Here is a 12,817-nt window from a genome sequence, read left to right as displayed (position 1 = left end):
GACCAGGAAGGAGGCCCTTATAGAAATCCAGGGTAAAGAGAAGAGCGGCTTGGGCCAGCCTGGGGACAAGTGGCCAGAATTGGACATAATTTGAAGATAGAATAGAACCAATAGGATACGCAGATGGTTTGAATTTAGAGAATGAGAGAAAGAGAGGAGCCAAGGAAGACTTCCCATTTTTGTGTGGGTTTTTGTAAAAATCAGGTTTATGAAGAAGTAGTTTACATACAGTAATATTCACCATTTTCAGTGAATAAGTTTTGATAAATGAATCCAGTTATGTAACTACCACCTAAATCAAGATAAAGAGCCAGTTCCATCACTCCAAAAATTGCCCCATGCCCCTCTGCGGTCAGGCCTCCCCCACATCCCAGCCCCTGGCAGCCACCCATCTTCTCTCTGTCCTGGCAGTTTTACCCTTTCCACAATGTCATATAAATGGAATCATGCAGTATCTTGAGTTTGGCTTCTTCCCCTACATTCTTAACTATAAGAAGGAGGAAGGGGAGCAAAAGATAATGTCCTTTTTATCAGGAAAAACAGTCTTCCCAAGAAACCATCAGACACCTGTTTCCATCTCATTGGCCAATGCTCACTCCCGTGGGCCCTTGTCACCGCTCCGGAGATTATGGGAGGGAGTGTTTAGCTCTTCCTGTCTCTAAGGTGGAGGAAGCAAAGGACAGGGATTGGAAAGGGTGTTGGTTTAGCTAACCAAAGAAGTCTGCCACCTAGGGCGATGTTGTGGGGTTAAATGTGTGTTTTCACATTTGTTCTGAATGCAGAGTGGAAAAGAGTTGGGAGGTTGCAGGCTTGGGAGGGAAAGCCCCCTAGACGGTCAAAGGTTTGAGGAAGGAGTGGAATGTGTGAAGGAGCAATAGCCTGGTCTCACCACCTAAAGCTAAGGCAGTTCCTAATACAATGACGTTTGTCACTGCGGCCTGATGGTCTCCACCCCTGCCTTTGGGGAGGTTAGGACTCTACAAAAGGCTGTTCTGGTGAGTGGAGTCATCTGTCCGAATGGGCATATTGACCCCATTCCCACTGGAGGAGACTTCTCTGGAGGAGACAGTTGGACGGCCCAAGGGCCTTGTCTGCAGCCTCCAGAGGCAGGTGGTGTCTGTGGAACCAAAGCAGGGAGGACCCACCCAGAGAGGTCTAGATTTGGGGCATTCCTGGGCCTGCCTCCAACCAAGGAGCAAACGGCTCCTCTGTGACCCTGCCGTGGATCCTGCCGGGGCTGGGCTGACTCCATTTCCACCTCCGGGACCCCCACCCTGATTGGGAAGGGGAAGTCATTGGAAATCCTGTCAAACTTTGGAGCCAGGTGCCGGCTGCCCCCTCCAGGCCCAGCTTGTCCTTCGGGTTCCTTGAGATGGGCAGAAGGGTGTCCTTGGGCTCGGGGCTTCCTGGAGGCTGGTCGCCCGACTCAGAGAAAACCCACCATTGATGGGCCATTGATGGGGCAACTTCTCTACCCTGGCAGAGGTTTCTAGGCATCCCTTTCTCAAGGGCTTCTGTCAGGATGCCGCTTGAAGGGGCTCATGTGTTTATTGAAGGGGAAGGAGAGAGTGGGTCAGAGACTAACAGGCATGGAAGAAACTGAGGGATAGAGAGGAGGACAGAGGAGGGAGGCCAGGAGAAGGAGAAGAAATGAGGGAAGGTGTGCTTAGTGACAGAAGTTGGGGGAGCGAGGAGCAGGGCAGAAGGGGAGACTGAAGAAGGGGCAGGGGCAGCAAATGATGCGGGGGGACTAAGGCAAGGGAGGAGGGTAAGGAGACCGTAAAGGCACAGTGACTGGTAAAGAGAAGACTGGGTCACAAAGGGGAGGCCTGGGATTCAGCTCCCACCTGAGCCACCCGCTCACTCCCTAGGCCGGCTCCAGGTGAGCAGGAGGCCACTTTATCACTTGTTTATTTATTTTAATAAAACCAACCCCACAGCATTTACTGTGATCTGGTAATAACCTAAAGGTAATCAAAACAACAGGAACAAATATTTTAGAACAGCACCCCCCATAAAGGATACTGAACAACAAGCAAAAATCCGTACTCCCTTCTCAAAAGCTCACTTCACTGACTGGTTCTGGTTGGAGACACTTCTCTCTTAGCATGATTGGATCTAGTTTCTTCCTTGACATTGCTTTAGAATGAATCTCTTTTGCATTAAATATTTCAGGGGAGCCCAGGGGGACTAGGACAGGGTTCCTGATGTGGGGGGTGTGGTGGGAAGGAGGGACAGGGCTGGTCTAGGAGGCCAGAGGCCTAGCTGCAGAGGAGCGGATGGTGGGAAAGGCCATCCTAAGGGAACAGGAGTGTTACATAGGACTCCCGCAGGGCAGGAAGCCGGGAGACTCCTTATGGCCTGGGACATTGCTCTTACCCCACCTCTGTGGGTGCCGGCAGGTGACTCAAGCCCAAGAGGAGGCAGGGCTTAGAGTCCTGCTGTCTCATTGTTGTGCTCCTTCAACCACGGGAGACCACAGAATCACCTGTGAGTCACCAGTGAGTCAGCTTCTGGGGCTGTGGAGGCCTGGCTGCCTCAGCTCAAATCCAGGAGACAGGCCGCTGAGCGCAGGAGGAGGCGAGGGGACAGCCCACTCTCATGGGGGTGGTTTCTCCCACCAAGCCCTGTTTCGAAAGCCCAACAGGCAGGGCTTTGCGGCCCCCTGCGCCCTTGGGTACCTATCATGTAGCAGAGCTGGGTCTCCGGCCTCTTCTCCATGGAAGGACAATGCAAAGGTCAGGGGCCAGGATGTTGAATCCCAGGTGGACAGGACTCCAGCTGCCCCCATTTTAACCCCTAGCTGGATCCCTGCTTCCCAATGGCCCCATACAAGCAGGGAAAAAGGACCTGAAGAATAATTTATTGAAATTTTGGAGAATAAATAAAATGTGCAGGCGGGCTTACAAATAACTGTAAAAATCATGCACGTATATATATACACAAAGGGACTCAAGGCCCCAGGTGTGGAGCCTAAGTCCAGGGGGCGGGGTGAGGGCGGGGTCTTCCAGCAGAAGCCACCCTGAGCCGGCACGCGGGCGCCCTCCAGAGGTAGACGGCTTATGTACAACTGAGGAAAGTGCACCTGTTTAGGCCGCTGGGGTGCCCCGGGCCGCCCTGTATCCCCGGATTCTTAACCCCGACGGCCCGCTTCCGTAAGAGTGTCCGCGGAGCTGAACCCCTTCCACGATCCTCTGCACCCAAGAGCGATGGGCGATCATGCTGGTGTAGACGCCGGGCCGGTTGCGCTCCGCACAGCCCTCGCCCCAGCTGATGATGCCTGCCAGCAGCCAGGTACCCTCGACCTGGCACATCAGAGGACCTCCGGAGTCGCCCTACGGAGAGGAGAGCATGTTAGGGACTCACGCAAGGCAGTGGGTGGTAGACGGTTCCCTTTGTTAGGGGAGAGGCATTTCTCCATCCTGGAGGCAGCCACACCTGAACTCCATCCAGGCGGGGGAGGGGGGAGCCAGGTAGGATGCCTTTTGGATCCACTTCTGGTGACAGACACTCTGTGTGAGACGTCCTTCCTCACAGGTGAGGCAAAGAGTATTGTTACTTGTTTCACAGATGGGGAAACTGAGGCTCAGAAAGAAGAAAAGACCTGCCCAAGCTGGCAACCAGGGACAGCAGATTAGGAATTATAATCAGGTCTTACAATATCCAAGTCCAGGCATTGACCACAACACTATCCTGCCATCCACCAAAGTGACAGGGCTGTGGTGGAGGATGTAGGATCCCCACCTCAGGAGAGTGCAAGCTTGAGATCCTGAGAGTGGGATCTGGACACCTGAGGCGCTCAGTATGTGTTGGATGTATGAACAGATGGATGAGTGACTGAACCCAGTGGAGGCCTGTTGTATGGGCATCTGGGGGCACTGCAGGTCAAAGCTGATTCCAGGAGAGGCCCAGCCAGCCACGAGGAAGCTCGGGGGGCAGGGCTGGGAATGAGAGGGGTGCTCACCAGACAGGCATCCCGTTCCCCCTCTAGGTAGCCGGCACACAGCATGTCCTCAGTGATGGCTTCCTGCCCGGCTCCCCGCCAGTACAGGCGACCACAGATTTCCGAGTTGATGATGGGAACCTTCAGCTTTTGTAGGGTCTGAGGGTAGGACAGGGGCACTGGGGGCAGGGAGGAGAGAGTCAGGCTTTGGAAGTTCTCCTGGTTGCCTCCTCAATTCCCTCCTCTGTTCAGTCCCTTCAGCAGTGCTTCTCAAAGACTAATGGATTGCCTGTTACAAGGCTGTCCCAAGATGGCTGCAGAAAACCCCTATTCCAGAGCTCCTGGAGCTACTGAATCAGCGTGAACATGCAGCGTAAAGCTTGGAATTGTAAACAGGGTCTCTGATGCTCACAACTGGTTAGAACCAATGGTCCAGGTTTGTCCTGTCTCAGGCACTACTCTCTCCAGCATGGGGACTGCTGCAGATGAAGTATTCAATACATGAGCACTCAGTATTGAATGGCATGAGGATTTGTTGAACTCCCTGACAGCCTGGAGGGTGAGGGGTGGGGGGTTGTAGACCCTCTTAGTCCACAGTTCCAGTTCTCACAGAAGACCCTAAGTAGAGCCATGGGGAGGCTGGCTGCACTCTCAGTCAGTGGGATCTCCTGATACCCAAAATGGTGTCATTTCTCTAAATTCTTCTGGAATCTGGTTACAGTCCCATTTTTCTGACTCTGTCCTTTCTCAGCCTCTCTTTTTCTCACCTTATTTTTTTATACTTCACTGCCTCTTACTTTATATAATCTGCTCTGTGTTTCTAGATGATTTTTTCCAAACCTCCACACTTAGTTTACAATTATATTTTACAGTTAGGGAGACTGTATTACTTTCTGGGAATTTTGCCTGCAATTATAGCATGTTGCCACCAGGGGTGCCTGTTCCCACTTTGGAATCTTAGGGTTGTCTGTGTATTTATGGTATTCAGCTTGCTCCCACATTTACCTCCATTCAGCCATTGCTAGATCACTTAATAGCTTCGTTGATATGGCTGTTGTTGCCTCAGAACACAGCCAAAGATACCTTTTAATGAGAAATGACCTGAAATTGTCCACCTAGTCTTCACAACATAAAGCTGTGATATCACATCTTTAGACACAGTCCATCTTTTTGTCTGTTTCTGTCATGTTATGCTTTTGGCCTCTACACTTTGCTGCAATGGCACCTCCATTTCTTAGTGCCCACCATCCTCTGTCCTTATCTATCCCCAACCACCTGGCGGGGAAGAAGCGCACCTCCATCACGGACACTGCCCCAGCCTGCAATCCAGCAGTCTGTGTTCGGAGACAGATGGACAGAGGAATCAGGCAGGCAGATGGGAAGGATTCGCTCAGAAAACCGGATGGGGTGCTCGAGGCGCACCACGGCGATGTCCGCACGGGAACCCTCCTTCCAGGAGTACACAGGGTGGGGATGCACCCAGGCAATGCCCACCTCCTGGGACCTTGGGCCAGGATTCCCCAGCTGCCAGGCACCCAGCAGCACAGAGAACTGGAATGGCTTGTTCAGAGTGCTGGAAGAAGAGCAAAGGGGATGGGGTCAGCCAGGAACCAGAGATGGTCAGGAAAGACCTAGGAGGGGAAGAGTACACACAAGAAGTCCCCACAAAAGCAAAAGAAGCAAAAAAGGGGGGGGGAAAGCAAAAGAGGGAAGGAGCAGGGTCCCTCTTGAGGGACCCCAGACTGGACCAGGGCCTGGCAGCCTAAGCTGTGTGAGGAGCCCAGGTGTGAGGCAGAAAGCTGGGGATACGAGTGGAAGAGACTGGCTGTCATACCCCTTGAAGCAGTGGGCAGCGGTGACCACCCAGCGGCTGGTGAGCAGGGAGCCTGCGCAGTGGTGGGTCCCGTTCTTCTGGATGCTCACAACCCAGGGCCACTGGGCATCGGTGCTGTCTTCACCACCCACGATCCGGTTCAGCTGCTGGGGCTTCCCACAGGCTGGGGGGACAGTGGAGGAGGGTCCAGTTTTCCATCATCCTCTCAGCATGGTCCCCTTTCCCTTCCATCTGCCCTGTACCCACCTCCAATACTTAGACCTGTGCTCTACTGCCTCTCCCTCTGCCCTTCTATCCTGCCTGTACCCCCTCCTTTGCTATTTCTTCCCTGATCTGCCCTTTCTCTGCCTTCCCTTTTGGCTGGCCTTTCCCCTCCAGTTGGTTCAACCTTGCCCATAACTCTGTTCCTTTTACCTTCTCAGCCATGTGCCCTTCTGAGCTCTGGCTGCACTTGGTTCTCTCTCCTCCACATCCCAGTCTCCGTTCTGCCCTCTGGGCCTGCTTTCCTGTCTACTCTCTAGCTCAACCCCATCTTGCCTCACTTCCTCCTTCTCACCTGGCCCCCGAAGATAGACACACAGACTCCCCCTCAGGCTTCCTCCATTCCCCCTTCTCTCAGAACTGCTCTTACTCACCAGGTGTCTTGGCAGCATTGAGGATGGCTAAGGACAAGAGAAGGAAAGGGTCAGGCCAGTGGAGTGGCCCCTCAGTGCCCAGTGGAGAGGAGCCTCCCAGTGTCCAGTGGAGAGAAGGGTCCCCCAGTGTCCAGAGGAGAGGATACCCTCCCCCCATGCCTACTGACCCTCTCTGGCCTCACTCCCAGGTCCCTCCAGGCCTTCCCAGCTAGGGCACCTCCTGGAGCCTGGGTAGGGTGGACAGAATCCTCATGTTCTCATTAAAAGCTCAGTCTTACCTCTCCCATCAGCTTTTTCCAGCTTGTGCCCAAGGATCCACCCCACCTTCTGGGGGATGAGGAACCAACTCCTGGGATGTCTGTCACCGAGAGTGGACACACAGCTGACCCGCTCAGGCTTCCTCCATCAAGTCTGAGCAGTGACCCAAGACTCCCTTTACCTGTCACCCCAAGGCCAAGGCCTGGAAGCTGCTGCCCCAGAAGACCGAAGAAACAGGAGGGAGGGAGATGATGATAACGATGAATTTGATTAAAAATAACTACCAAAGCGGAAGCATATGAGCCTTCTTAGTACCTGCCTGCAGTGTTTCATTTAATCCTCATGGCCGTGGAGAAGTGAGGTGTGGCACAGTCAAGTCACAGGAGGGAGAGGGAGACCGGTGCGGAGGGGCGGCAGGGGATTGGTGAGAGAGAGAGAGCGCAAAGGAGGAGACTGGATTCAGGTAGGAAGGCAGCTGAGTCGAAAGGGAGGAGGAGGCGATCCTGGAGGGGTGGTGAGGGAGGGAATAAAATAGGGAGGAGCAGAAGGTCCTGAGGACTCACCTGGAGAAGCCAGAAGCATCAGGGAGGTTAAGATTCCGAGACAGCCCCTACCCAAGACTGGGGGGTTTCTGGAAACAAACATGTCAGGTGGGGGTGGGGTCACAGCCTAGTGAGCTGTGCTGTGCTGGCCACCAGGAGTGTGCAGAGTTCCCTGCAGGTCACCCCGGTTTTTATCCTGGGAGGCGGAATGCTGTCAGACCAGTCCCCCCAGTGAGTGGCTCAGTCCCTGACACCTGAGGCTGTGGGTCACCAGAGCGGGTGGGGCTGTCAGGAGGAAATGAGCCTTAACGGGAACTGGGGGGCTCTAGCTGAGACCCCGGCTTTGGGGTGGACCAATGGACTCAGGCTCTGGATAGGAAGCTCCAGCTGTGGGCCCAGGATCCGGCCTCACGAGGGCAGTCGAGGGGAATCGGACCGTGGCCTTGGCATTGACTAAGGAGTTGGGGGGTGCAGAGAAAGGTCCTCACAGCGTGAAAGGAAGGGGGTCCAGGTGGGGAAGGGCAGGCGCTCAGACCCAGGGCCTGAGTCCTCAGTAGCAGGAGGCTCAGGTATGAGGTGTTGGAGAGGCCCCAGGGCTTTGGGGAGACGGGGGCTGGCAAGGGGGCTGCCCAGAGATTCCATAAAGCTACTGCCTCCAGCGACCAGCTGCCCTGACTCAGCCAGGAGGCCTGGACCAGCCCAGGACTCTGGGTTCCCGTTAACCCACTTACTGGAAAGCCATGAATCAGGCCCCCAGTGGCCACCAGTCCTGGGGCCACCTTCCTGTGGGTCCTGTCACTCAGAAGCCCAAGGACTCACCCTGCTCACCCTTTACCTTCACTCCCAGGAAGCCCGTGTGGGCGGGGCCAGCCAGGTGCTCTGGTGGCTATGACTTATGAGGCTGTCGGGGAAGGGCTGGGCAGTCGGGTCTCCCTCACCCTACCTCACCCCTGAGCTCCTAGAAGAACCCCCCTACCGGAGTCAAAGGGCCTCTGGGCTGCAATTGTTGGAGGAGGCCTCATCAGGTGTTGGACCCTAGGCGCTCCCTGCTCCTCCTGTGGAGCCTGCCCTCCTAATTCTGAGAACCCCATCCTGAGGTCAGGTCTTCCCCGGCTCAGAGCCCACACTCTTGACACCCCCACTCCAAGCAGGAAGAGCAGGCTTTGAAACAGATATGTATCTTTTTCCCTTCTCTCACTCAATCAACAAACCTCAAGCTGGGCCCTTGTTACGCCTAGGGAGGGGTCAGGAGAAATAACAATAACAACTGACAGTTTTTAGTGTGCTAGGTATCACCTCATTTAACCTCACATTTCCTTATTATTATCCCATTCTGCTGATGAGGAAACTGAGGCCACTTAGAGAAGTTAATGACTTGCCCAAGGTACCTCAGCTGGTGAGTGTTGAGCCTGGATTTGAGCCCTGAGACAGGAGGCAGGTGACTGCACTAAACTCAGTGGAACCTAAGGGACCTCAGTCCAGTGGATGGATAATTGTCACCGGGGCTCATACCTGAGGGTAGGTGGGAGACTCAGGAGACCAGAAGAGGCTGTCCAGGAAAGAAGGACCTTGAAACAAATGCCTGGAGAGTAAGATGGAGTTGGCCCTGCAGAGGCATGGGGAGAGGGTTGGCACGGGGGCTACCTGGCATCAGGGCTTGGAGGAAAGAAGGAATGCTGGGTGACTCTGGGGCTGGAGTGCAGAGGGACAGGGAGCAGGGAAGGGCCGGGGCCTGCTGCGGCAGATTCCCAGCGCACCCTCCGCTGGGCAGACCCCAGCTTAGTCAGCGTGTTCTGCCCCCAGAGCCTGCCCCACGGTGAACGTCCTTGCTGCCCACCTCCTGGTGCTGGTAGGGTTTCGGTGGTGGCAGGGTTCTGAGATCCTGCAATAGGCAGGCTCCGCTGGAGACTGTCAGTACCAAAAAGGATCATGATGTGACTTACTGGCCCTGCTTCGACTGGGGGGCCTGAGGCAACTCAGGTTACACTGTAGGGGCGAGCCCCATCCCACACCACCTAAAAACAAGCCATAGATGGGGCACAGGAACCTTGAACAGCCCCCGGCTGATGCATTATTCTCTGTCCCGGGACTGGGATGCGGAGGGACTGCAGGCAGGAAAACACCCACATAGAGCGGCCAAGATGAGGGGCGGTTTCTGTAGGGCCCCCTCAGCAACTGAGCGGAAATTTCCTAGGTGGGGTGAGGGTGCCCCCCTCACTTGCTCACTCTCCTGGGTCCACCTTTGCACTCTATGCACATCTATGGCAGGCCATGCCCTTCATGCTTCCCTGACCCACTCCCTTCCTGGAACTGAAGTGGTTGGCCTCCCCAGTTCATGTAACAAGCATTTATTTGGTACCTGCTGTATGCCAGGCCCTATGCTGGGCACCAGGACACAATGGTGAATAAGACACAGGTCTTATCCTCGGGCAACACACATCTCCCTGGGGGTGGAAGGCAGGTGAACAAGGAATGGCAGTGAGGTGTTATGGGGGTGGGCACAGGGGCCATGGGACTGGAGAGGGAGAGACAGAAAAGGAGCAACAGTGGGCATGGACACTGGAGGTCCTCCCTGAAGTTGGGTGCTGTGTGCTGCAATTCCCTGAGGGGAGGGGCAGTTTGAGGAAGCTCCCCATGGATCCTCAGATCTTAGGTTGTTGCCTGGTGCACGCGGAGCCTCAGTGGATGTTTGTTGAATTAATAAATGAATGTGGAAGAGGTGAGTCTGGATGATTCCACTGGGGACTGATGCTCCAGCCTCTTGCCTCTCCAGTATCCTCTTTGTTCCAGCTTTTTCTGCCTTTCATGAGAAGTGGGTCACTGTCCAAGTGACCCAAGGGGCAGGCATGTACCTCAGGGTGTTTCTGTCCTTGAGATGGGGTGGCCAGGAAAAGGGCGCTAAGGAGCAGGGCCCAGTGGGAGCCAGAGGAAATTCTGAGCAGCCAATGAAAACTTCCTTGCACAAGTCCTGGGCAAGGGCCCCAGAAACCAGCTGCCTGATTCCCAGGGGGTGGAGACCCTGTCATGACTCAATAGTTACTAAACAAAATATCGATTGAGTTCCTACCATATGCCGGACCCACACCAGGCACTGTGGCTGGGCATCTCCCCACCGGGACATGAGATGGATAGACTCCCTACCCTGCCACCCACCTTCCCATGTCCCTGCCAGGCCATCTCAGGGCCATTGATGAATCTAGAATGAGATAGAGATGACAAGACAGGGCCGCAGAGGCCTTACATGAAACAGCAGCCTGAGCTGGCAATGCTCAACCCAGAGAAGTGACTCACCAGCAGCATTTCAGACGTGGGCATCAAGGTCAGGGCAGAGAGATGAACAGGGGTATCCATTCATCATCAGCCAAAACCTACCGAGTACCTATTGCATGCCAGGCACTGCCCTAGGAGCTGGAGGCACAGCAGTGAACAAAGCACCAGTGATCCTGCCCTCGTGGCAGGGATGCTGGAGGGAACAATCAACACAGTAAATCATTTAGTCTGATAGATGATGATAAGGTCCAGGGGGAAAACCAAAACAGGGAGGGTGTTAGGACAGGAAGGGGGCGGGGAATGGGAGGTGGGGATGGGGGATGGGGAGGTTGCAGTCTCAGATCAGGAACCTAAGGCAGTGCTCATTTTGAGCTGAGACTTGCAGGAAAGGGGCTGAGAGTTGTGGGTGCCATCACTGACCATTCCAGCCCCAGGAACGGCTTGGGTGGGTGGGATTGGCGGATCGAGCCAATGGCAAAAGAGAGGCACAGTGGCTAAGGGGGACCGACTCTGCTTGGGGAAGGCGAGCCCTCCATGATGTTGTGAGCCCACCCTGCACTCCAGGTAAGCCTCTTGGCCTCAGGTAGTCCCTTTCCTCTTGGTTCTAGCAGTGTGTTCAGTGTGTTCTGAGACCAGAGTTGCAAAACAGGTGTGGAATCCAGTCCTCCAGTGGGTTTTGTTAGACCTGCAGTGTTGTTTGTTTTTCTCAACTGGGCGAATCCCCATTTTTTTTTAAAGTCTGAATTTTGACCAGTGCTGCTGGGAACAAGAGTGTACAAGTATCCGTTTGAGTCCCTGCTCAAACAGTATTTGTACACCCATGTTAATGCAGCACTATTCATAATAGCCGGAAAGTGGGAACAACCCAAGTGTCAGCTGATGGATGAACAGATAAACAAAATGTGGTTCATCTATACAACTGAATAACATTCAGCCATAAAAAGTAATGAAGTACTGAAACATGCTACAACAGCAGCGAGCCTCGAGACCACTGTGCTCAATGAAATAAACCAGACACAAAAGGACAAATACTATATGATTGCAGTCCTATGAGGTCCCTAGAGTCATCAAGCTCATAAAAACAGAAATCAGGTTAGTGGTTACCAGCGGTTGAGGGAAGGAAAAGGGGAGCGAGTGTATAATAGAGACAGAGTTTCAGGCTGGGAAGGGGGAAAATCCAGGTGATGAGGGCGGTGATGGTTGCATAACATTGTGACTATACTTAATGCCACGCACTGTACACTTAAAATGGTTAAAACGGTAGGTCATTTTACTAAAAATGGTTATGTACATTTTACTAAGACTAAAGAAGTCTGAATGTCTACGTTTTCGTGAATGCTGGAAGCTGTGGCAACACTAGGTTCCACTGGCTGAGTAGCCCTGATTGCAGCACAGCCCCACCCGCCCACCCCCACTCTGCCGCACTGGCTAGTGCCCTAGGCCATGCCCTGGGTCCTCAGGCTCTTCCTGCTCTTGCAGGGGAGGGCCTGGGACAGAGCAAATGCTCCATAACCCCTCCCCCCTTCGGATAACGCAACTTAAGCTTCCAGAGTGAGTAGAGCCCTCCAAAGGAGCCAGGTAAACAGTAGCTCCTTCCTCCAACCTGGGCCTCAGATTATCCATCTGTGAAGAGAATCAGTCAGCACTGCCATGCCTGTCATGACCGCATGAAAAAGGGCTGCTCAGGTGTGAAGGGCCGGCCGGTGGCCTTGCAAGACTGACTGTCGATTTAGCAATAAGCTGGGCTGAGCTCATCTGCAGACAAGGTTTTCTGGGGCACTAATGGTTTTGAGGAACCTGGCCTGGCAAGTGCCATGGACACTGGAGGACACTGCTCTCCAGCTGGCATTTTGTTACCTTCCCATGGGGATCTCCTTTCTCCCATCTATCCACACTCCTGAACTGCCCTGGAAATCAGATGTTGCTCGGGCCTGCCTCTTGAAGACTTGGGTTGCCCTTAGCTCCAGCCCCATCCCGGGTCCCGGCTCCCACAGCCCTCTCAGAGCCCTCCCCTGGCTCCCATGCCCCACACCTCACATATTCCTTCACCTCTGTCCATGCTCTTCTTTCTGAGTTTTGCTCATTCCAGTCCCGGCCCCAAAGCTCTGCCCCTTCTCCCCGCCACAAGAAGCTCAGCCTCCCATTCCACACACACCAAATCCGTTCCCCAGCTTCTGGCTCCCCAGACCTGAGTTGTGTGGTCAGGCACTCCCCACCTCTGCGTCCCCACCTAAAATTCTGGGTAATAAAATTTTCTCCATCTTGTAACACCATTGCCTATCTGCTTGATGTTTCTTTAAAATGGAAGACGAGCATCACGTCCTTGCTCAGTGTT

The 12,817-nt window shown here is 54.1% G+C and overlaps 1 protein-coding gene across 1 annotated transcript; it reads right to left on the bottom strand.

Moving 5' to 3' along the window:
• Positions 1 to 3,089: 3,089 nt before the first annotated feature.
• On the bottom strand, positions 3,090 to 7,315 carry LOC129083619 (brain-specific serine protease 4-like). Its single transcript, XM_054589461.1, has 6 exons — positions 7,234 to 7,315; positions 6,416 to 6,439; positions 5,778 to 5,952; positions 5,239 to 5,516; positions 3,965 to 4,122; positions 3,090 to 3,335 (listed from the first exon to the last, which is right to left on the bottom strand). Exons 1-6 carry the CDS (start codon positions 7,313 to 7,315, stop codon positions 3,090 to 3,092), a joined length of 963 nt encoding a protein of 320 aa, XP_054445436.1.
• Between the last annotated feature and the right edge of the window lie 5,502 nt (positions 7,316 to 12,817).

Source organism: Pteronotus mesoamericanus, unplaced genomic scaffold, assembly GCF_021234165.1.
Source record: "Pteronotus mesoamericanus isolate MK-2021 breed Mesoamerican mustached bat unplaced genomic scaffold, CSHL_Meso_final scaffold_167, whole genome shotgun sequence".
Taxonomy (NCBI): domain Eukaryota; kingdom Metazoa; phylum Chordata; class Mammalia; order Chiroptera; family Mormoopidae; genus Pteronotus; species Pteronotus mesoamericanus.
This window is presented reverse-complemented; position numbering and strand designations above follow the sequence as displayed.

What these genes read in the sequence shown, in the direction of transcription:
- LOC129083619 (XM_054589461.1), bottom strand. Translation starts at nt 7,315, where the DNA reads ATGTTTGTTTCCAGAAACCCCCCAGTCTTGGGTAGGGGCTGTCTCGGA. An exon ending in GGGCAGTGTCCGTGATGGAG is followed by an intron (nt 4,123 to 5,238) that starts GTGCGCTTCTTC and finishes CCCTGCCCCCAG; the next exon opens with TGCCCCTGTCCTACCCTCAG. An exon ending in GGGAACGGGATGCCTGTCTG is followed by an intron (nt 3,336 to 3,964) that starts GTGAGCACCCCT and finishes TCCTCTCCGTAG; the next exon opens with GGCGACTCCGGAGGTCCTCT.